General features: G+C 49.1%; 1 protein-coding gene across 4 annotated transcripts in view; it reads left to right on the top strand.

The window, feature by feature from the left end:
- Positions 1-24,806, top strand: part of TRAF3 (TNF receptor associated factor 3) — a 110,132-nt gene that overhangs the window by 49,306 nt on the left and 36,020 nt on the right. For 3 of the 4 annotated variants that reach the window (XM_075330519.1, XM_075330521.1, XM_075330518.1), the window contains exons 2-3: positions 22,879-23,119; positions 23,275-23,326. In XM_075330519.1, coding sequence (XP_075186634.1) covers positions 22,896-23,119; positions 23,275-23,326 — 276 coding nt within the window. In that variant the 5' untranslated portion in view covers positions 22,879-22,895. Of the gene's footprint in view, positions 1-7,222; positions 7,311-22,878; positions 23,120-23,274; positions 23,327-24,806 lie in introns of those variants that run through there. The other variant, XM_075330520.1, reaches the window with a different exon arrangement.

Here is a 24,806-nt window from a genome sequence, read left to right as displayed (position 1 = left end):
GGGCTGTGGCTTCAGGATTTTAGGTAGTTAATGTTTAGCATAAAGAGACCCCAAACCGCTTCCACAGTGCCCTCTCTACGCCGTGTAGGGCCCATCATGGAGTCCATATGGACCATGCTCTACACTACGAAGGGTTAAAATGCCCAAATAATCGTCTGCTAATGGGTCCGTCTTCTGTTTGGAAAGGAGCAATTCTTCCATAGATGGTGTATTGTACGGGGTAAAGCCGGACGTCCTGTGCTATCTGCAGATATGGCCATGATATGTGTGCCCCGAGGATATGAGAATTTGTCATCTGCTGCAGCGAAGCCCAGAGCCACTATACAGAGGCTGCTGCAGAGGCATAGGGCGAAATATATATATATATATATATATATATATATATATATATATATATATATATATATATATATAATTTTATATATATTATATCTATTATGTATATGAATTATATATCTATTATATATATATAAATATTTATATTATATATATATATATATATATTATATATCTATTATGTATATATATATATATATATATATATATATAAATAAAATTATATATATATATATATATATCTATATATTTTATATATCTATTATGTATATGAATTATATATCTATTATATATATATATATAAATATTTATATCTATTATAAATATTATATATAAATTATACATATGTAAATATTGCAGTGCCTTGTGAAAGTATTCAGCCCCCTTGATTTTTTTTTTTTTTTTCTTTCAACCTTTTCGCACATTTCAGGCTCCAAACATAAAGATATAAATGTTAATGTTCTGGTGAAGAATCAACAACAAGTGGACACAATTGTGAAGTTGTACGAAATTTATTGCTTATTTTAAACTTTTATAGCACATAAATAACTGAAAATTGGGGCGTGCAATATTATTCATCCCCTGTAAGTGAATACTTTGTAGCGCCCCCTTTTGCTGCGATTACAGCACAAGTCTCTTGGGGTATGTGTCTATCAGTTTTTCCAATGGAGAGGTGAAATTCTCGCCCATTCTTCCTTTGTAAACAGCTGGAGCTGAGTGAGGTTGGATGGAGGCGTTTGTGAGCAGCAGTTTTCAGCTCTTCCCACAGATTCTCGATTGGATTCAGGTCTGGACTGTGACTTGGCCATTCTAACACCTGGATACGGTTATTTGTGAACCATTCCATTGTAGATTTTGCTTTATGTTTGGGATCATTGTCTTGTTGGAAGACAAATCTCTGTCCCCAGTCTCAGGTCTTTTGCAGACTCCAACAGGTTTTATTCAAGAATGGTCCTGTATTTGGCTCCATCCATCTTCCCATCAATTCTAACCATCTTCCCTGTCCCTGCTGAAGAAAAGCAGGCCCAAACCATGATGCTGCCCCCACCATGTTTGACAGTGGGGATGGTGTGTTCAGGGTGATGAGCTGTGTTGCTTTTATGCCAAACATATCATTTGGCATTGTGCACAAATAGTTTGATTTTGGTTTCATCTGAGCAGAGCACCTTTTTCCACATGTTTGGTGTCTCCAGGTGGCTTGTGGCAAACTTTAAACAACACTTTCTATAGCTATCTTTGAGAAATGGCTTTCTTCTTGCCACTCTTCCATAAAGGCCAGATTTGTGCAATGTACGACTGATTGTTGTCCTATGGACAGACTCTCCCACCTCAGCTGTAGATCTCTGCAGATCATCCAGAGGGATCATGGGCCTCTTGGCTGCATCTCTGATCAGTCTTCTTCTTGTCTGAGATGATAGTTTGGATGGACGGCCGGGTCTTGGTAGATTTGCAGTGATATGATACTCCTTCCATTTCAATATGATCGCTTGCACAGAGCTTCTTGGGATGTTTAAAGTTGTGGAAATCTTTTTGTAACCAAATCCGGCTTTAAACGTCTCCACAACAGTATCACGGACCTGCCTGTTGTGTTCCTTGGTCTTCATGATGCTCTCTGTGCTTTACACAGAAGATGAGACTATCACAGAGCAGGGGCATTTATACGGAGACTTGATTACACACAGGGGATTATATTTATCATCATCAGTCATTTAGGACAACATTGGAGCATTCAGAGATCCTCAATGCACTTCTGGAGTGAGTTTGCTGCACTGAAAGTACAGGGGATGAATAATATTGCACGCCCCAATTTTCAGTTTATTCTTTTTTTTACAAAAGTTTAAAATAAGCAATAAATTTCCTTCATCTTCACGATTCTGTCACTTGTTGTTGATTCTTCACCAGAACATTAACATTTTTATCTTTATGTTTGAAGCCTGAAATGTGGGAAAAGAGTGAAAAATTCAAATATATCTATATTACATACATCATTCAGCCTTTCTATATACACCTGTACCTATAACAATACAATACCCTACACACTATAGACTACAGTGTATTGGGACACAGCAGAGCATTATACTCTGTATACACCCCCCATCATGATGGCAGAATGGCCGCCGCTTATCTCCTGCTGCAGCAGCCCTGGTCACAGGTCACCTCTGTAGGAAGGCTGCACCTCAGCTGCTGTAGCATCTCATCATACATACACCTCAGCTGCTGTAGCATCTCATCATACATACACCTCAGCTGCTGTAGCATCTCATCATACATACACCTCAGCTGCTGCAGAGACTCATCATACATACACCTCAGCTGCTGCAGAGACTCATCATACATACACCTCAGCTGCTGCAGAGACTCATCATACATACACCTCAGCTGCTTCAGAGCCTCATCATACATACACCTCAGCTGCTTCAGAGCCTCATCATACATACACCTCAGCTGCTTCAGAGCCTCATCATACATACACCTCAGCTGCTTCAGAGCCTCATCATACATACACCTCAGCTGCTGTAGCATCTCATCATACATACACCTCAGCTGCTTCAGAGCCTCATCATACATACACCTCAGCTGCTTCAGAGCCTCATCATACATACACCTCAGCTGCTGTAGCATCTCATCATACATACACCTCAGCTGCTGCAGAACCTCTTAATGGACACCTCAGCTGCTTCAGGACATTATAGTAGACACCTCAGCTGTTGCAGAACCTCATCAAATACCTCTCAGCTGCTGCAGAACCTCATAATAGACACCTCAGCTGCTGCAGAACCTTCTGAAACACACCTCCGCAAAGTGGAATTGAGAGGAGCCCACATAATTAAATTAACCCTTTGACCCCCGGTGGATTTGCGTGCGGTTCTTGCCCGGGTACTTTCGCGGTCGCGCTCGTGTGACCATTGTGACCGTTATCATCATCACTTTATAAAAGAAGCACAAAGGTTTATGACTTGTGTGGGAAATGCCCGGCCATCGGGAGATATGGCAGGAATGTGCACAGCGCCGCCCCGCGCTGCCTGCTGACTGTCTCCAGCCCGCTGACTGTCTCCAGCCCGCTGACTGTCTCCAGCCCGCTGACTGTCTCCAGCCCGCTGACTGTCTCCAGCCCGCTGACTGTCTCCAGCCCGCTGACTGTCTCCAGCCCGCTGACTGTCTCCAGCCCGCTGACTGTCTCCAGCCCGCTGTGGTGCAGTTCGGTGACCATTAAGGGCTGCTATTTCGGGTCATAACAGTATTTTTATTGATATGTATATAAAGTGCTGCAATGAATGTGGGGGTTGGACCCCCAGGACCCTCATCAGTCCCAAAACTAAAAGGTCAAGAAGATCCCTCCTGCTCCGCGGCACCTCTGCGTCTGCCCGTGATATGCCGCATTTGTCATCACTTACTGGTAATCTGCTTAAAGGGATTTTCCATTTTTATGTAAATGAAGCTGAATCCTTGTGTAACAAGAAGCTGCGACTTTCTTATCTACTTCATGTTTCTATTCCTCTCTAATCTCCAGATCTGCTTGCTGTCAGTGAATGGGAACATTTTTAGTTCCTTAGGAATTTTCTGAATCTGTCCAGGCCCGATACTTCTCACAGCTGAGGGGTTGTTTCAGTGTATTGCTCCAGAGACGATCCTCTGTGGACCCCAGATTTCTACACTGTAATAAACTATTGTAAAACAAGGAGAAACGAAACTTTATTATTTTAAATATTTGTTTTCCCATCGACTTTTCAGAAAAGGAAAGTGATGTAACGTCTTGGCCGAAAGTCAAGATCGCGGATTATCCTTGTACATAATAGACGGGCAAAGAAAGGCAAAGTGTGGGCAGCGCGCCGCTTCATTATAGCGGTCACAAGGGGGTGCAGATTGCCGCAGTGTTAGGATGGGGGGGCGAGGGGGTGCAGATTGCCGCAGTGTTAGGATGGGGGGGCGAGGGGGGTGCAGATTGCCGCAGTGTTAGGATGGGGGGGGCGAGGGGGGTGCAGATTGCCGCAGTGTTAGGATGGGGGGGGCGAGGGGGGTGCAGATTGCCGCAGTGTTAGGATGGAGGGCTAGGAGGGGTGCAGATTGCCGCAGTGTTAGAATTGGGGGCGAGGGGGGGGTGGAGATTGCCGCAGTGTTAGGATGGGGGGCGAGGGGAGTGCAGATTGCCGCAGTGTTAGGATGGGGGGGGCGAGGGGGGTGCAGATTGCCGCAGTGTTAGCATGCATGGTGAGGGGGGTGCAGATTGCCGCAGTGTTAGGATGCGTGGTGAGGGGGGTGCAGATTGCCGCAGTGTTAGGATGCGTGGTGAGGGGGGTGCAGATTGCCGCAGTGTTAGGATGCGTGGTGAGGGGGGTGCAGATTGCCGCAGTGCTAGGATGGGGGGCGAGGGGGGTGCAGATTGCCGCAGTGTTAGGATGGGGGGCGAGGGGGGTGCAGATTGCCGCAGTGTTAGGATGCGTGGTGAGGGGGGTGCAGATTGCCGCAGTGTTAGGATGCGTGGTGAGGAGGGGTGCAGATTGCCGCAGTGTTGGGATGCGGGGCGAGGGGGGTGCAGATTGCCGCAGTGTTAGGATGGGGGGTGCAGATTGCCGCAGTGTTAGGATGGGGGGACGAGGGAGGTGCAGATTGCCGCAGTGTTAGGATGGGGGGCGAGGAGGGTGCAGATTGCCGCAGTGTTAGGATGCGTGGTGAGGGGGGTGCAGATTGCCGCAGTGTTAGGATGCGTGGTGAGGGGGGTGCAGATTGCCGTAGTGTTAGGATGGGGGGCGAGGGGGGTGCAGATTGCCGCAGTGTTAGGATGCGTGGTGAGGGGGGTGCAGATTGCCGCAGTGTTAGGATGCGTGGTGAGGGGGGTACAGATTGCCGCAGTGTTAGGATGGGGGGGCGAGGGGGGTGCAGATTGCCCCAGTGTTAGGATGCGTAATGAGGGGGGTGCAGATTGCCGCAGTGTTAGGATGGGGGGCGAGGGGGGTGCAGATTGCCGCAGTGTTAGGATGGGGGGCGAGGGGGGTGCAGATTGCCGCAGTGTTAGGATGGGGGGCGAGGGGGGTGCAGATTGCCGCAGTGTTAGGATGGGGGGCGAGGGGGGTGCAGATTGCTGCAGTGTTAGAATTGGGGGGCAAGGGGGGCTGTTTCGGAAGGTGCTCGCATTGACCAGCTGCCATTGGATGATTTGCGTGTTGTCGGCTGCTTGTTATAAAAGTATAAGGAAGGCGGACGGTGCCGTCCTGGGGAGATTTTCTTGCAAAGAAACACTTAAAAATATCAATAAGAGAAATCTAAATATTGGGGAACCTCAGGGAGTTGTCTTTTTAGCAATTGCCTAAATAGGTTCCGAATTGAGTAGTTTTGCATTCAGCCGTGGTAAAATTAAAGCGATTGTCTGAAAATGCTCGTAAAAAAATCTTTGCAGATTACTTATTAACAATTCTCTCTAGGATGGAAGGATTTGTAATTTTACAGTTCGCTCCTTGTTGCTTAGGTTACCGGTCGCCTCTGCAGTCTGCCGGAGGTGGTCGTTTTCCTAGGCTACGGCTTAGAGCTCTGAAGCTTCTTTGCCCCTTGTCTCCTCTAATGCTGTAGGGGGCTCAGTTTGGACCGGAGCAGCCGGATTGAGCTGTCAATCATCAGGACAGGACACGCAGGGAGGCCGAATAGCAGAGCGCCAATGTAGAAGGATGCAGATTGCTCCTCGGTGTAGCGGAGCCTATCTGTCGCCAAGACTCCTAGGGCATTTAAAGGGACTGTTCATGATTAGACATTGCTGAAACACTTCTTACCTCCCGGTATTTTTTGTGCCAAATTAATTCCGTCTTTTGCACCATTTTTACGCAGCTTTATTCTGTCCTTTGGTATTTTTTTTACATTTGCCCAAAACTGAGAGTTTTCATTAACCAGATATTCATAATTCATCTTTCGAGACCTCTCAAACGACTGCAACTTTTTCCCGAAATTGTTCTTCAGGTCCTCATTTAAGGGGGAACATTTTAAATCTTATTGAAAAGGTCGTCGTCATTTTAGAAATAAAAAGCACAAATAAAGCAAAAACAAAAGCGTCTTTTTGAAGTTTTGTAATATTTATTATCATTCCATTTTGATTAATTTGGCGCCAGATCTATTAGTCCGAAAAATAAGTGACAATATTTAAAATAAATAAATAAATAAATATGGTGCAATAACACCACGATCTAGGGAAAGTCATGGAGGGTCTCCGAAAAATGCGCGAATCTGCCAGACGTTCTCCCCTTAGTAAAGACACAACCACACACCGCATTAGCTAAAAAACAAATGATGTTTTGGTTCAAAATCGCCGGCGGGCGCGGTGCGGTTTGCTTTGGCCACAAGGGGCGCTGCGCTGTTGGCCGCAGTTTTGCGCTTTTTCTGCCAAGCAGCAGATTTGTTTGATTCATTAACTGCTGTAAGTTGTGGTGTGGGAGGACGAGTCCCGCAGAGATCCCGCTGCTGAATTTCCAGCCAAAATCCAAGATTTCCTAGACTTGGAAAGAGCAGATATTGCGCCCCCTGCTGGCCACTCTCCGTCCTGCCAATCCCCGACTTAAACCAATATTGTGCAAGGCTAGAAAAACTAAAAAAAAAACAATGATTTCACTTTCAATCTTATACAGAAAAAAAAGAACACTTTGTGATTTTAATCATCTATCATAAACTCTTAGAAACTTTCCGCAGAGGAAGTGCCTCTCGTCTGGAATCAAAAGGAACAATCCGCCGTCTCCCCGGCAGGTAATCCCCTAGAAATCAGTGCGTACTGCAGCCGCACGAGGAAGAGGAGCAGACCTGCACATGGCAGCCGGCGGCACAAGCTCCAGGGCTCTGCCGCTTCTGGAATAGCACTAAACTGGGAGAAAAAGTCTTTTTGTTTTTTTTTATACATATACTTTTTTATTTTTAATTGTTTGGACATTTTGTTGGAGTATCTCTTTGTGGACAGATGTTTGGTCTCGCGTCCAGTGTGACGAAATTGGCTATATTCTGTATGTATATTTCTGATTTGATTTTTTAAATACTGTTTATATATTACTTAGACACATATATATATATATCTAGCAGTGTGCATATGTGTAAAATATATATATATATATATATATATATATAATTATACCTGTGTGTGTGTGTGTGTGTGTGTGTGTATATGTATGTGTATATATATATATATATATATATATATATATATATATATATATAATGTATATGTATGTATGTGTGTGTGTGTATATATATATATATATATATATATATATATAAATATATAGATAGATATACTGTATGTGTGTGTGTGTGTATGTGTATATATATATAGATAGAGATAGATATAGATAGATATAGATATATATATATATATAGATATATAATTTATTTTATTTTTTTTATTATTATTATTATTTATTTCTGTGGTTTTTGTTGTTTTTGTTTTTTTTTCATTTATTTATTAAATGCTTTAAATATTTTTTTAATTCAGAGTCATTGAAAGATTCCGGCTTTCAGGTCGGGGACCGGTTCAGACTTTTACTAGAATTATAGAACAGAGTTTTGGGAATCTTTTCTCTGCATGTGTTGAGAGTCTTGATGATAATTATTATGGAGATTTCTTGCTGTTTAGTTTTCTGTATATTGTTACATCCCAAAAGATGAAAGAACAGGGAGTTTGGTGGTCGCTTGTTATAGGGTGGGCTCAATCATATTACTAGTACCACTGGTATTTTATCAAATACAGTGACTGCACCAGCAGAATAGTGAGTGCAGCTCTGGAGTATAATACAGGATGTAACTCAGGATCAGTAATGTAATGTATGTACATAGTAACTGCACCAGCAGAATAGTGAGTGCAGCTCTGGCGTATAATACAGGAGGTAACTCAAGATCATTAATGCATGTACACAGTGACTGTACCAGCAGAATAGTGAGTGCAGCTCTGGGGTATAAGGCTGGGTTAATAATGCAATACTTCACTGTGTATGGACAACACTGCATCTACTAGACACAAGTCCCCCGACCCCTACTTACAATCACATAGGCATATATGAGGCTGTAAGTTCATTCATTCTGCACCACATCCATATGTATCCGGCCTTGTACTCCGGATCAGTGATGGGTCTGCAGTGGATGGGTCTGCAGTGGATGGGTCTGCAGTGGATGGGTCTGCAGTGGATGGGTCTGCAGTGGATGGGTCTGCAGTGGATGGGTCTGCAGTGGATGGGTCTGCAGTGGATGGGTCTGCAGTGGATGGGTCTGCAGTGGATGGGTCTGCAGTGGATGGGTCTGCAGTGGATGGGTCTGCAGTGGATGGGTCTGCAGTGGATGGGTCTGCAGTGATGGGTCTGCAGTGATGGGTCTGCAGTGGATGGGTCTGCAGTGGATGGGTCTGCAGTGGATGGGTCTGCAGTGGATGGGTCTGCAGTGGATGGGTCTGCAGTGGATGGGTCTGCAGTGGATGGGTCTGCAGTGGATGGGTCTGCAGTGGATGGGTCTGCAGTGATGGGTCTGCAGTGACGCACAAGTGAACAGCTCATTGAGGCCTGTGGCAGTGGAGCCGCTCTGGTTCCTGTGGTTCTGTGGCCGGGCTCCTGCATCCTGCAGCCTCTGCTGCTCTCGTCTTCACCTTGTGTGGCAGGTTCTTGGAATTGATGAGCAGTTAATTTGCAGTGTGGAGCGGCTTCTATCACGTCATGCACAGGAGCGCAGCAGGACGACTCTGCTATTAATATATCACGGCAAGAAAGCCGTGCTCCAAGGAACACAACACAAATGATGGGAAATATGTTATCAAGGTGTCTCCTCTGTGTGTGGATGACACCACGCTGCACTGCTCCTGCATTGTCTCCTCTGTGTGTGGCTGACACCACGCTGCACTGCTCCTGCATTGTGTCCTCTGTGTGTGGCTGACACCACGCTGCACTGCTCCTGCATTGTGTCCTCTGTGTGTGGCTGACACCACGCTGCACTGCTCCTGCATTGCCTCCTCTGTGTGTGGATGACACCACGCTGCGCTGCTCCTGCATTGCCTCCTCTGTGTGTGGCTGACACCACGCTGCACTGCTCCTGCATTGTCTCCTCTGTGTGTGGCTGACACCACGCTGCACTGCTCCTGCATTGTGTCCTCTGTGTGTGGCTGACACCACGCTGCACTGCTCCTGCATTGTCTCCTCTGTGTGTGGCTGACACCACGCTGCACTGCTCCTGCATTGTCTCCTCTGTGTGTGGCTGACACCACGCTGCACTGCTCCTGCATTGCCTCCTCTGTGTGTGGATGACACCACGCTGCACTGCTCCTGCATTGCCTCCTCTGTGTGTGGATGACACCACGCTGCACTGCTCCTGCATTGTCTCCTCTGTGTGTGTGGATGACACCACGCTGCACTGCTCCTGCATTGTCTCCTCTGTGTGTGTGGATGACACCACGCTGCACTGCTCCTGCATTGTCTCCTCTGTGTGTGGCTGACACCACGCTGCACTGCTCCTGCATTGCCTCCTCTGTGTGTGGATGACACCACGCTGCGCTGCTCCTGCATTGTCTCCTCTGTGTGTGGCTGACACCACGCTGCGCTGCTCCTGCATTGTCTCCTCTGTGTGTGGATGACACTACGCTGCACTGCTCCTGCATTGCCTCCTCTGTGTGTGGATGACACCACGCTGCACTGCTCCTGCATTGCCTCCTCTGTGTGTGGCTGACACCACGCTGCACTGCTCCTGCATTGTCTCCTCTGTGTGTGGCTGACACCACGCTGCACTGCTCCTGCATTGTCTCCTGTGTGTGTGGATGACACCACGCTGCGCTGCTCCTGCATTGTCTCCTCTGTGTGTGGATGACACCACGCTGCGCTGCTCCTGCATTGTCTCCTCTGTGTGTGGATGACACCACGCTGCACTGCTCCTGCATTGTCTCCTCTGTGTGTGGCTGACACCACGCTGCACTGCTCCTGCATTGTGTCCTCTGTGTGTGGATGACACCACGCTGCACTGCTCCTGCATTGTCTCCTCTGTGTGTGGCTGACACCACGCTGCACTGCTCCTGCATTGTGTCCTCTGTGTGTGGATGACACCGCGCTGCACTGCTCCTGCATTGTCTCCTCTGTGTGTGGATGACACCGCGCTGCACTGCTCCTGCATTGCCTCCTCTGTGTGTGGATGACACCACGCTGCACTGCTCCTGCATTGTCTCCTCTGTGTGTGGCTGACACCACGCTGCACTGCTCCTGCATTGCCTCCTCTGTGTGTGGCTGACACCACGCTGCACTGCTCCTGCATTGTCTCCTCTGTGTGTGGCTGACACCACGCTGCACTGCTCCTGCATTGTCTCCTCTGTGTGTGGCTGACACCACGCTGCACTGCTCCTGCATTGTCTCCTCTGTGTGTGGCTGACACCACGCTGCACTGCTCCTGCATTGTGTCCTCTGTGTGTGGATGACACCACGCTGCACTGCTCCTGCATTGTCTCCTCTGTGTGTGGCTGACACCACGGTGCACTGCTCCTGCATTGCCTCCTCTGTGTGTGGCTGACACCACGCTGCATTGCTCCTGCATTGTCTCCTCTGTGTGTGGATGACACCACGCTGCACTGCTCCTGCATTGTCTCCTCTGTGTGTGGATGACACCACGCTGCACTGCTCCTGCATTGTCTCCTCTGTGTGTGGCTGACACCACGCTGCACTGCTCCTGCATTGTCTCCTCTGTGTGTGGCTGACACCACGCTGCACTGCTCCTGCATTGTCTCCTCTGTGTGTGGCTGACACCACGCTGCACTGCTCCTGCATTGTGTCCTCTGTGTGTGGATGACACCACGCTGCACTGCTCCTGCATTGTCTCCTCTGTGTGTGGCTGACACCACGCTGCACTGCTCCTGCATTGTGTCCTCTGTGTGTGGCTGACACCACGCTGCACTGCTCCTGCATTGTGTCCTCTGTGTGTGGATGACACCACGCTGCACTGCTCCTGCATTGTCTCCTCTGTGTGTGGATGACACCACGCTGCACTGCTCCTGCATTGCCTCCTCTGTGTGTGGCTGACACCACGCTGCACTGCTCCTGCATTGTCTCCTCTGTGTGTGGCTGACACCACGCTGCACTGCTCCTGCATTGTCTCCTCTGTGTGTGGCTGACACCACGCTGCACTGCTCCTGCATTGTCTCCTCTGTGTGTGGCTGACACCACGCTGCACTGCTCCTGCATTGTGTCCTCTGTGTGTGGATGACACCACGCTGCACTGCTCCTGCATTGTCTCCTCTGTGTGTGGCTGACACCACGCTGCACTGCTCCTGCATTGCCTCCTCTGTGTGTGGCTGACACCACGCTGCATTGCTCCTGCATTGTCTCCTCTGTGTGTGGATGACACCACGCTGCACTGCTCCTGTATTGTCTCCTCTGTGTGTGGATGACACCACGCTGCACTGCTCCTGCATTGTCTCCTCTGTGTGTGGCTGACACCACGCTGCACTGCTCCTGCATTGTCTCCTCTGTGTGTGGATGACACCACGCTGCACTGCTCCTGCATTGCCTCCTCTGTGTGTGGCTGACACCACGCTGCACTGCTCCTGCATTGTCTCCTCTGTGTGTGGATGACACCACGCTGCACTGCTCCTGCATTGCCTCCTCTGTGTGTGGCTGACACCACGCTGCACTGCTCCTGCATTGTCTCCTCTGTGTGTGGCTGACACCACGCTGCACTGCTCCTGCATTGTCTCCTCTGTGTGTGGCTGACACCACGCTGCACTGCTCCTGCATTGTGTCCTCTGTGTGTGGCTGACACCACGCTGCACTGCTCCTGCATTGTGTCCTCTGTGTGTGGATGACACCACGCTGCACTGCTCCTGCATTGTCTCCTCTGTGTGTGGATGACACCACGCTGCACTGCTCCTGCATTGTCTCCTCTGTGTGTGGCTGACACCACGCTGCACTGCTCCTGCATTGCCTCCTCTGTGTGTGGCTGACACCACGCTGCATTGCTCCTGCATTGTCTCCTCTGTGTGTGGATGACACCACGCTGCACTGCTCCTGCATTGTCTCCTCTGTGTGTGGATGACACCACGCTGCACTGCTCCTGCATTGCCTCCTCTGTGTGTGGGTGACACCACGCTGCACTGCTCCTGCATTGTCTCCTCTGTGTGTGGCTGACACCACGCTGCACTGCTCCTGCATTGTCTCCTCTGTGTGTGGCTGACACCACGCTGCACTGCTCCTGCATTGTCTCCTCTGTGTGTGGATGACACCACGCTGCACTGCTCCTGTATTGTCTCCTCTGTGTGTGGATGACACCACGCTGCACTGCTCCTGCATTGTCTCCTCTGTGTGTGGATGACACCACGCTGTACTGCTCCTGCATTGCCTCCTCTGTGTGTGGATGACACCACGCTGCACTGCTCCTGCATTGTCTCCTCTGTGTGTGGCTGACACCACGCTGCACTGCTCCTGCATTGTCTCCTCTGTGTGTGGATGACACCACGCTGTACTGCTCCTGCATTGCCTCCTCTGTGTGTGGATGACACCACGCTGTACTGCTCCTGCATTGCCTCCTCTGTGTGTGGGGTTTTCATTCTTTCTAGTTTGACTATCAGTTCTTACCACAACCTGATCAAATATTTTTAGAGGGAAGTTCCACTAACACTGGTAACATTTTATCTCGGACCGCCCCATCATCGTCAGCCAAGGGGGCAGAAAGCCATGATACAGTGTAACCATACACAGCTATACCTGACTACAGGATTTATTATATCATATGACTCTTTCCTTCCTTCTTCTTTTTTTTTTTTTTCCTTTTCTTTCTTTCCTTTTCCTTTTCTTTCTTTTCTTTTCTTTTCCTTTTCCTTCTTTTCTTTTCCTTTTCTTTCTTTTCTTTTTCTTTTCCTTTCCTCTTTTTCTCCCTCCTTCTTTCTTCCCACTTCAAGCCATTTCAGGGCTATGATGACGTCTTTAAGGATTGCACTCAGTTAAGGCAAGAGGGAACTATGATGTCTTAAGACCGAGACCTTTAGCCTGCCTTTACCCCTCTGTGTATCCGGGGCTGATAGTGCCTTTATGCTGTAGAATACTTGTCTCCAGTCTGTGACTCTTAGGTTGCTGCAAAACTAACTCTTGTCATGATGGGAGTTGTAGTTCTGCAGGTTGGGGATGGCGGCCATAGGGTGGTCTTCCCTGTATACAGAGCAGGTCAGACGATCCTGTATCTGCAGCGGAGCACAGAATATCGCTCCTGTTATCTGCAGCGCAGTGTAACATCGCCCATTGCCATCAACGTTACTCAATCTCATGAATGAGTTCTAATGAAAATATGGCTCTGCCTTGTAGGGGACGGCGGCTCTGGCTTGTAGGGGACGGCGGCTCTGCCTTGTAGGGGACGGCGGCTCTGCCTTGTACGGGACGGCGGCTCTGGCTTGTAGGGGACGGCGGCTCTGGCTTGTAGGGGACGGCGGCTCTGGCTTGTAGGGGACGGCGGCTCTGGCTTGTACGGGACGGCGGCACTGACTTGTACGGGACGGCGGCTCTGCCTTGTACGGGACGGCGGCTCTGCCTTGTACGGGACGGCGGCTCTGCCTTGTAGGGGACTGCGGCTCTGGCTTGTAGGGGACGGCGGCTCTGCCTTGTACGGGACGGCGGCTCTGCCTTGTACGGGACGGCGGCTCTGCCTTGTACGGGACGGCGGCTCTGCCTTGTACGGGACGGCGGCTCTGGCTTGTAGGGGACGGCGGCTCTGGCTTGTAGGGGACGGCGGCTCTGGCTTGTAGGGGACGGCGGCTCTGCCTTGTAGGGGACTGCGGCTCTGCCTTGTAGGGGACGGCGGCTCTGCCTTGTAGGGGACGGCGGCTCTGCCTTGTAGGGGACGGCGGCTCTGCCTTGTAGGGGACGGCGGCTCTGCCTTGTACGGGACGGCGGCTCTGGCTTGTAGGGGACGGCGGCTCTGGCTTGTACGGGACGGCGGCTCTGCCTTGTAGGGGACTGCGGCTCTGCCTTGTAGGGGACGGCGGCTCTGGCTTGTAGGGGACGGCGGCTCTGGCTTGTAGGGGACGGCGGCTCTGGCTTGTAGGGGACGGCGGCTCTGGCTTGTACGGGACGGCGGCTCTGGCTTGTAGGGGACGGCGGCTCTGGCTTGTACGGGACGGCGGCTCTGGCTTGTACGGGACGGCGGCTCTGGCTTGTAGGGGACGGCGGCTCTGGCTTGTAGGGGACGGCGGCTCTGGCTTGTAGGGGACGGCGGCTCTGGCTTGTAGGGGACGGCGGCTCTGGCTGGTAGGGGACGGCGGCTCTGGCTTGTAGGGGACGGCGGCTCTGGCTGGTAGGGGACGGCGGCTCTGGCTTGTAGGGGACGGCGGCTCTGGCTTGTAGGGGACGGCGGCTCTGGCTTGTAGGGGACGGCGGCTCTGGCTTGTAGGGGACGGCGGCTCTGGCTTGTAGGGGACGGCGGCTCTGGCTGGTAGGGGACGGCGGCTCTGCCTTGTACGGGACGGCGGCTCTGGCTTGTAGGGGACGGCGGCTCTGTCTTGTAGGGGACGGCGGCTCTGTCTTGTAGGGGACGGCGGCTCTGTCTTGTAGGGGACGGCGGCTCTGGCTGGTAGGGGACGGCGGCTCTGTCTTGTAGGGGACGGCGGCTCTGTCTGGTAGGGGACGGCGGCTCTGGCTTGTAGGGGACGGCGGCTCTGGCTGGTAGGGGACGGCGGCTCTGGCTTGTAGGGGACGGCGGCTCTGGCTTGTAGGGGACGGCGGCTCTGGCTTGTAGGGGACGGCGGCTCTGGCTTGTAGGGGACGGCGGCTCTGGCTTGTAGGGGACGGCGGCTCTGGCTTGTAGGGGACGGCGGCTCTGGCTTGTAGGGGACGGCGGCTCTGGCTTGTAGGGGACGGCGGCTCTGCCTTGTAGGGGACGGCGGCTCTGGCTTGTAGGGGACGGCGGCTCTGGCTTGTAGGGGACAGCGGCTCTGGCTTGTAGGGGACGGCGGCTCTGTCTTCTAGGGGACGGCGGCTCTGTCTTGTAGGGGACGGCGGCTCTGCCTTGTAGGGGACGGCGGCTCTGGCTTGTAGGGGACGGCGGCTCTGGCTTGTAGGGGACGGCGGCTCTGCCTTGTAGGGGACGGCGGCTCTGCCTTGTAGGGGACGGCGGCTCTGGCTTGTAGGGGACGGCGGCTCTGGCTTGTAGGGGACGGCGGCTCTGGCTTGTAGGGGACGGCGGCTCTGGCTTGTAGGGGACGGCGGCTCTGCCTTGTAGGGGACGGCGGCTCTGGCTGGTAGGGGACGGCGGCTCTGGCTGGTAGGGGACGGCGGCTCTGGCTTGTAGGGGACGGCGGCTCTGGCTTGTAGGGGACGGCGGCTCTGGCTTGTAGGGGACGGCGGCTCTGGCTTGTAGGGGACGGCGGCTCTGGCTTGTAGGGGACGGCGGCTCTGCCTTGTAGGGGACGGCGGCTCTGGCTGGTAGGGGACGGCGGCTCTGGCTGGTAGGGGACGGCGGCTCTGGCTTGTAGGGGACGGCGGCTCTGGCTTGTAGGGGACGGCGGCTCTGGCTTGTAGGGGACGGCGGCTCTGGCTTGTAGGGGACGGCGGCTCTGGCTTGTAGGGGACGGCGGCTCTGGCTTGTAGGGGACGGCGGCTCTGGCTTGTAGGGGACGGCGGCTCTGGCTTGTAGGGGACGGCGGCTCTGGCTTGTAGGGGACGGCGGCTCTGCCTTGTAGGGGACGGCGGCTCTGGCTGGTAGGGGACGGCGGCTCTGGCTGGTAGGGGACGGCGGCTCTGGCTTGTAGGGGACGGCGGCTCTGGCTTGTAGGGGACGGCGGCTCTGGCTTGTAGGGGACGGCGGCTCTGGCTTGTAGGGGACGGCGGCTCTGGCTGGTAGGGGACGGCGGCTCTGGCTGGTAGGGGACGGCGGCTCTGGCTTGTAGGGGACGGCGGCTCTGGCTTGTAGGGGACGGCGGCTCTGGCTTGTAGGGGACGGCGGCTCTGGCTTGTAGGGGACGGCGGCTCTGGCTTGTAGGGGACGGCGGCTCTGGCTTGTAGGGGACGGCGGCTCTGCCTTGTACGGGACGGCGGCTCTCGCTTCTACGGGACGGCGGCTCTCGCTTCTACGGGACGGCAGCCCTTGTACCTTCATAGACTGGTTTAGTTGCTAATTCTAAGGCGTCGTGGAGACGAGCGGCGTTCAGACAGTCGCGTGCTGCTGATCTCAGACTGGGAATAGAGACTTTTTTGTGGATTTGCACTTTTTCGTCTGCCTCACGCTGCTTACAACTTTTCCTACCAGAATCTATTCCAGCGCGGCTGTGACCGTGCCTCGGCCCAGAGCCACCGCCGTCTGTATACTTTATACCTCTAGAATATGTTTAAAAAAATAAACGTCACGTGACAGATTTGGCTCTGCTACATCCCGGCACACGGCTACAATTAGCAATGATCGTGCAGTAATTCCGCGGCATTGTCATCGCTGTCCTTTGTTCCTTATGTTGAGTTTGGATTTCTATCAAATCGCAGGGTATTTCCAGGCTATTTCTTAAAGGGGTTGTCCAGGACTCTGGACATATGATAGTAAATCATCACGCTCCAGAGCACAGAGCGACCTCACCTCCAGCCCCAATCCGGCTTCATTTCTTACAAAGCGAAAAACATTTTATCCTCAATGACTGAAAGGCAGAAACGTCAGAGGTGAAACATCACCCCCCCGTACTAATCATAATAATAATAATAATAGTCCTTCTCAGTTGAGAATTTTATGTTGCACATTAAATTTACATAAAAAGTGAAGTCATTACTTATCCTATATTATACTCCAGAGCTGCACTCACTATTCTGCTGGTGCAGTCACTCTGTACATACATTACATTACTGATCCTGAGTTACCTCCTGTATTATACTCCAGAGCTTCACTCACTATTCTGCTGGTGCAGTCACTGTGTACAGACATTACATTACTGATCCTGAGTTACCTCCTGTATTATACTCCAGAGCTGCACTCACTATTCTGCTGGTGCAGTCACAGTGTACATACATTACATTACTGATCCTGAGTTACCTCCTGTATTATACTCCAGAGCTGCACTCACTATGCTGCTGGTGCAGTCACTGTGTACATACATTACATTACTGATCCTGAGTTACCTCCTGTATTATACTCCAGAGCTGCACTCACTATTCTGCTGGTGCAGTCACTGTGTACATACATTACATTACTGATCCTGAGTTACCTCCTGTATTATACTCCAGAGCTGCACTCACTATTCTGCTGGTGCAGTCACGGTGTACATACATTACATTACTGATCCTGAGTTACCTCCTGTATTAGGCTATGTGCCCACGCTACAGGATTTACCGCGGATTTACCGCGGATTTTGCCGCGGATTTACCGCGGATTTGCCGAAAATCTGCAGCAGCAGCACTTCCAAGCCATTTCAATGGCATTTTGGAAATGCTGTGCCCATGCTGCGGATTTTTCCGCGGCGGATTTGCCGCGGATTTTGATCCGCGGGTGCGGATTTGCCGCGAAAGTCGCGGATTTTCAGGCAAAAAAATCCGCAGGGACATTCTAGCGTGGGCACATAGCCTTATACTCTAGAGCTGAACTCACTATTCTGCTGGTGCAGTCACTGTGTACATACATTACATTACTGATCCTGAGTTACCTCCTGTATTATACTCCAGAGCTGCACTCACTATTCTGATGGTGCAGTCACTGTGTACATACATTACATTACTGATCCTGAGTTACCTCCTGTATTATACTCTAGAGCTGCACTCACTATTCTGCTGGTGCAGTCACTGTGTACATACATTACATTACTGATCCTGAGTTACCTCCTGTATTATACTCCAGAGCTGCACTCACTATTCTGCTGGTGCAGTCACTATGTACATACATTACATTGCTGATCCTGAGTTACCTCCTGTATTATACTCCAGAGCTGCACTCACTATTCTGCTGGTGCAGTCACTGTGTACATACATTACATTACTGATCCTGAGTTACCTCCTGTATTATACTCCAGAGCTGCACTCGCTATTCTGCTGGTGCAGTCACTGTGTACAGACATTACATTACTGATCCTGAGTTACCTCCTGTATTATACTCCAGAGCTGCACTCACTATTCTGCTGGTGCAGTCACTGTATACATACATTACATTACTGATCCTGAGTTACCTTCTGTATTATACTCCAGAGCTACACTCACTATTCTGCTGTAGACTCACTGCGTTCATACTTATGCTGTAAAATACAGAAGAGCTGATAATTATGGTTCTTATTGTCTTTTATAGCCCCTGCTGATTAATTGTTTAATAGGCCTCCATTTACCAATTACCAGCGCTCATAAACCTCCCGCAGCTCCGGTGCTGTGGATCCTTCTTCTTGGCAGCTCCTGCCCCTGTATCTGCAGTTACATGTATTTGTGCTGCGGTTGGTGCTGTTCTGGCTGTGACCAGTGACTGCAGCAGGGGCCTCCCCCCACCTGTCACTCTGAAACCAGATTCCTGGATATTGGGCCAAGCCCCCTCCTCTGCTTCTGTATTTCATTCACACTTTTTTGTTCCTCCTCGCGGGGCGGGCAGTCGTAGTAGGAACCGAGCCAAATAATTACTACTAAATCTAAGCACCAGACGAAGCGGGGAGCGCGGCCGCCAGCGCAAGAGGCAGGGGACCGGTACCGCGACAAGGGACGGGGGTCACCATATGTAATGTCTATACGATCAGCCTGAACCGACAGCAGAAGGACGATCTGCGGAGACCACTGGGTGGAGGGTCCGTAATAATGAAAGCTCCGATGGAAATGGAGCATACATGGAAACAATCATTCCTTCTGAGGGGGAGTGAAGAACAGCAGCCATGGAAAAGCTGAGCGGAGAGCCACATACAAAATACAATGGCAAATATACCTGGGGGCAGTATTATAGCAGTTATATTCTTGTACATAGGGGGCAGTATTATAGCAGTTATATTCTTGTACATAGGAGCAGTATTATAGCAGTTATATTCCTTTACATAGGGGGAGGTATTATAATAGTTATATTTTTGTACATAGGGGCAGTATTATAGTAATGTTCTTGTACATAGGGGCAGTATTATAGTAGTTATATTCTTGTATATAGGGGGCAGTATTATAGTAGTTATATTCTTGTATATAGGAGCAGTATTATAGTAGTTATATTCTTGTACATAGGAGCAGTATTATAGTAGTTATAGTCTTGTACATAGGGGGCAGTATTATAGTAGTTATATTCTTGTACAGAGGGGCAGTATTATAGTAGTTATATTCTTGTACATAGGGGCTGTATTATAGTAGTTATATTCTTGTATATAGGGGCAGTATTATAGTAGTTATATTCTTGTACATAGGGGCTGTATTATAGTAGTTATATTCTTGTACATAGGGGCAGTATTATAGTAGTTATATTCTTGTATATAGGGGCAGTATTATAGTAGTTATGTTGTTGTACATAGGAGCAGTATTATAGTAGTTATATTCTTGTACATAGGGGCAGTATTATAGTAGTTATATTCTTGTATATAGGGGCAGTATTATAGTAGTTATGTTCTTGTACATAGGAGCAGTATTATAGTAGTTATATTCTTGTACATAGGGAGCAGTATTATAGTAGTTATATTCTTGTACATAGGGGCAGTATTATAGTAGTTATATTCTTGTATATAGGGGCAGTATTATAGTAGTTATGTTCTTGTACATAGGAGCAGTATTATAGTAGTTATATTCTTGTACATAGGGAGCAGTATTATAGTAGTTATATTCTTGTACATAGGAGCAGTATTATAGTAGTTATATTCTTGTACATAGGGAGCAGTATTATAGTAGTTATATTCTTGTACATAGGGGCAGTATTATAGTAGTTATATTCTTGTACATAGGGGCAGTATTATAGTAGTTATATTCTTGTATATAGGGGCAGTATTATAGTAGTTATATTCTTGTATATAGGGGGCAGTATTATAGTAGTTATATTCTTGTATATAGGGGGCAGTATTATAATAGTTATATAATATAGCAGTATTAATGGCCTATCACACGCCTCTATGACCTTCAGTATGTGGTGACTATAATATAATAGTATAATGAAGCTCACAATCACCCTACACATTATCAATCATTCCTCTTTCTAATAAGGATATGTATTCACGCCCATGCTGCAGTGTGTGATGCTGGGACGTGCTCACATTTGTATTTGTGTTTTCCCCCTTCCAGCCATTGCTCGGTGTTTTTCCCGGGGCCTTCCACCTCGCTCTGTCATGGATGTAAATGTTACACTTTGAATTTCCTCCTTTGCCAAAAAATAGTTTTCCTGCTTTGCATTGATGGACCTTTCTACATGAGAAGGGTTTTCCTCTCCATCATTACTCACCAATTTGCTTCCTGTACATTTTTCATGTAGACAATATGTGGCTGACTATGGCCTGAGAACTGCAGCAACAATGACGCTGGTTTTGGTGGTTTTTTTTTTTTTTTTATTTTTTTTTTTTAGTATTCTTTTTTTTTTGTGATGGCTAATTTACATTGAAGACCCATAACATCACATCAAATGTAGGAACCTCATAATATATATAACATTCTATTTTTTAATTTTCATGGGCTTCTTCCTTTTAGTTTTTACAACCTTTCCCCCTTTTGCCCACACTCGTTTTATGCAGAATGTTTATATTTTTACAATGTTCGTTCTGAGTCAGAACATAAAAAAACCCACCATGATGCTTCAGATATCAAAATGTCGAAAGAGGGGAAAGAAATAAATAAAAAATTTCGTGTAAGATATTTCTTCCGGGCCGTCGGTGTGAGAGTACGGGACCCCTCCGAGGAGTCGCGGGCGGGGGGCTCAGCGAGTGCGGGATTGGGACAAACTTTAGCACATGCAATTCCGAGAATACGACGAGTAGGTTCCGGGTTTAAAATCTTGCACAGAAATTAGTAGCGTCGTCACGCCGGCTCATTCATGTAACGTGTTACCTCATTCTTCCCGTGATGAAACACGAGACCACGCATGAGGACAGTTCCTGGGAAGCCCGCCCCGCACCCACAGAGGTGGAAGGAAGTGACAACGTCTGGCGTGTGCACCCCGGACGAAAATGAATATTTTGTATCTCCGTCTCTGAATAAAAGCAGGAAATTATCATACTTACCGTACTACATTTTGTGACGATTTGGCGGATTTTTAACCTTTGACGTGTTTTGCGCTAGGAGCAGAAGGAGGTACAGCAACGGGGCGAGCCTTTGGGTCACCCAAGAGATGTACCCTTTTTGGAGCTTTCTGGGATGGGTCTAGAATGCTTGAACCATTTTTTTTTTTGCTTTGTTAGGCTAGGTTCACATTCCGTGGTTTTAAATCCGTCAGCAAGGGATCAGTCGTTTTTTTAGATGTCAACTGACGCAACGGATGTGTTTTTTACAGGAATCCTGTGAAAAATCTGATCCGTTGCGTCCATTACATCCGCTGTGTGTCCATTTTTTGATGGATCCGTCATGATGCGTTTTTGTTTGGGACAGCCCAGTGGGTGTGCCAAACATGCTGGGCATGCTCAGTAGAGCATGACGGAATCCAGCGCTGGATTCCGTCATCAAACTGATTACGACGGGATCCAGCACCATAGACATACATTACAAGCTTGACGGATGGCAACGGATTCCTGCGCGGTGCGTTAATTTTGACGGCCCAAAAAACGTTACATCCTGCGTTGCTCCCGCCCGGCGGTAAGTCCAAAAACGACTGACCGCGAAGCAGCGGATGCAACGCATGGTAATCAGTCGCAATCCGCCACTCATACAAGTCTATGGGACACAACGGAATCCGCTAAACGGATTGCGTTGTTTACCAGAGCCGCAGATTGTGACTGATACATTTTAATGGAAATGTGAACCTAGCCTAACATAACGAGCACCTTCCATCTTCCTGTCACCCAGTTTTTCCTCCATCGCGATTCCCCTTCCCTTGTAGAGTCCCTCTGCCTATTCTCTATGCTTTGTTCCCTGAAACTAAGCACCATCAGAGCACAAGAAACCTGGAATCTCTTATTTCTGGAGAGATGTACCCTTTTTTTTTGAAGTTTCATGAGAAGGGTTGAGAATGTTTAAACTTTTTTTTTTTTTTTTTGTCACATAAAAAGCGCATTCCATTTTCCTGTCAGACATTTTTTCTCCATAGCGATTTCCCTTCCCGTAAAGAGTCCCTCTGCCTATTCTCTACGCTTTGGTCCCTCAGACTAAGCACCATCAGAGCACCAGAAACCTGGAATCCCTTATTTCTGGAGGATCTTAGTTGGGATTGGGGATTTGCCTTCTTTTTTTCTGGAGTCTACAACCTCTTCCCATTTTTCCTTGAGTCTTCCAGATGTTTCGGGAGAGTTTTCAAGTATCACATGGAGCAAATGCAGGGCAATGCTTAAACTCCAAAATTCCCAAAAGGTTCTAAAACTTAATATTTCTCCTTTTATTTTCTTGATGTTGGAAATGTAATTCGTAGCGTTCTTCCTTCGTTGCGTTAATCTTGGCCGTGCGGGCAGTGGCGCTGGTTGGTGTTGAGTGGTGTAAAATGAGATTTTGACCTCGCCTCCTGATTTTTTTTATATTTTTCTTCTTGTTGCAGAATTTAGCTTTTATATCATGGATGCTAGCAAAAGGATCGAATCACAAACACTACAGCAGAGAGCCGACCGCAGCCTCGCCACCACCATCTACGTGCCGGAGCAGGGAGGGTACAAGGAAAAGTTCTTGAAACTGGTGGAAGAGAAATACAAGTGTGAGAAGTGCAGACTGGTCCTGTGCAACCCGCGGCAGACAGAATGCGGCCACCGATATTGTGAGACCTGTATGAACTCAATAATAAGGTGAGCTGACAACTATTGACTAAGCAGTGAGTGTATTCTGAGCTGTTGTCAGGTCCCTTCCCTAATCCACCAGCCTGGAAATTGTCAGGATACATATTTGGTGAATTGGCGTAAATCTTCTGTATTTACCGATGATTTCGTGTTTTTGCCCGCAGCTCCACCAGTCCACAATGCACGGCTTGTGAAGAAATAATTATTAAAGACAAGGTAAGAACTTTTTCCTATTTTTCCAAACTTTGTCCGTATTGAGAGATGATTGTGAAAACCTTCAAAGTAGAGAAGAAATGGGAATCACCAGGGTTTATTCTGGAGCATGAGTCCGGTGATGTGTGGGGGACACGACTGAGAGGGTCTTAATGTAAAACATTAACACTTGGTACTTTGTGCCCAAAGTTGGATGCAGTCTGGAGAATGTGTATATCTTTGCTATGTATACGTGTCTTAGTAAAATTATGGTGAATTCTGGATATCCAAGAAGAGAGATCTTCCAACTGGTGGCCATGAGTTGTGTTGGCCGCACTAGGTAGGTTTATGGTCCAACAATGCAATGGCCGTAAAAGTGTGTAGAGGTCTACTAACTATTGGTAGCCAATTTATAGAACTGGTCTTTGATGAACATGGGCGAGCTTCACTGGACTGTCCATCTGGTAGCCATCCGCAATCTGGGCCTACTAGAAATATTGATGGGTCTTGTATGTCCAATAAAGGCCATCGTTACTCTGCTGGATTAGTAGTTTTTTCACCTTTTGCACCCATGAATGTGCCTACCTCTACTGGACATTTTTTTTTTTGTCAACAGGCTCATCAATTTTTATATCATGGGCCAGTGTAACTCTCACGGCTGGTGTAGAGGTAGCGAGCGGGATTAGTGGACCCACTGGACCACAGGGGGGACCAGGGCTTACCCTTTAGTGGGAGGGGATTAACTAATCGCCCACACTCCGAGGGCAGTGACCGCGACTGTGGCAGCTGACCCCTAGGACAGGTGACGGACACAGGAATAAACAGGTACAGGCGGGGTGACTGAGGCAGGCTGGGCAGGCGTATATGGACAGGAATGGTGGGCATGGCAGGGGCACCCAGGTATGGGAAGGTAGGTTACAGGGTGACGGACATGGACAGGAGCTGAGGACCTGACAACTAGCTAGGTAGCAGACTGGACACTGACTGACTAGCTAGAGGCATTGCGCAGGCACCTCCCCTAATGGGAGGGTGCCTTAAATGCACAGTGCCTCTCAGTCATAGGCTGAGAGGCATTTCCGGGAAATGACAAGCCTGCTCTTTAAGAGGAGGGCCAGCGTATGCACACACATCTTAGGTGCACTCCTGGGAACCCTGTGTGGCATGTACAGGGCCTGAGGGGTAGGAGGCAGCAGCACATATGGATGGCCGGGGACGTGCGGGGGTGCACGTGACACCACCAGGGCAGTGATAAGTCAGCGTCTCTGCAGAGACACCAGCGCTACAGCCACCTTCCATTCACGGGAATAAATTATAAAGCTCAGGTGGAATAAATTATAAAGCTCAGGTGTTCAACTGGTTGCCATCATGACTCTCTACAAGACCTGTCTCTAGGACTGGTTTGTCCAATAAAAGGTATGGGCTCTCTTCATTGTACTGGGTTAATGGCTCTTTCCAACTTGTACCCATGGACGTTCTAGTAGACATTGTTTGATCCATTTGGTTT

Source organism: Anomaloglossus baeobatrachus, chromosome 12, assembly GCF_048569485.1.
Source record: "Anomaloglossus baeobatrachus isolate aAnoBae1 chromosome 12, aAnoBae1.hap1, whole genome shotgun sequence".
NCBI classification, from domain to species: Eukaryota; Metazoa; Chordata; class Amphibia; order Anura; family Aromobatidae; genus Anomaloglossus; species Anomaloglossus baeobatrachus.
This window is presented reverse-complemented; position numbering and strand designations above follow the sequence as displayed.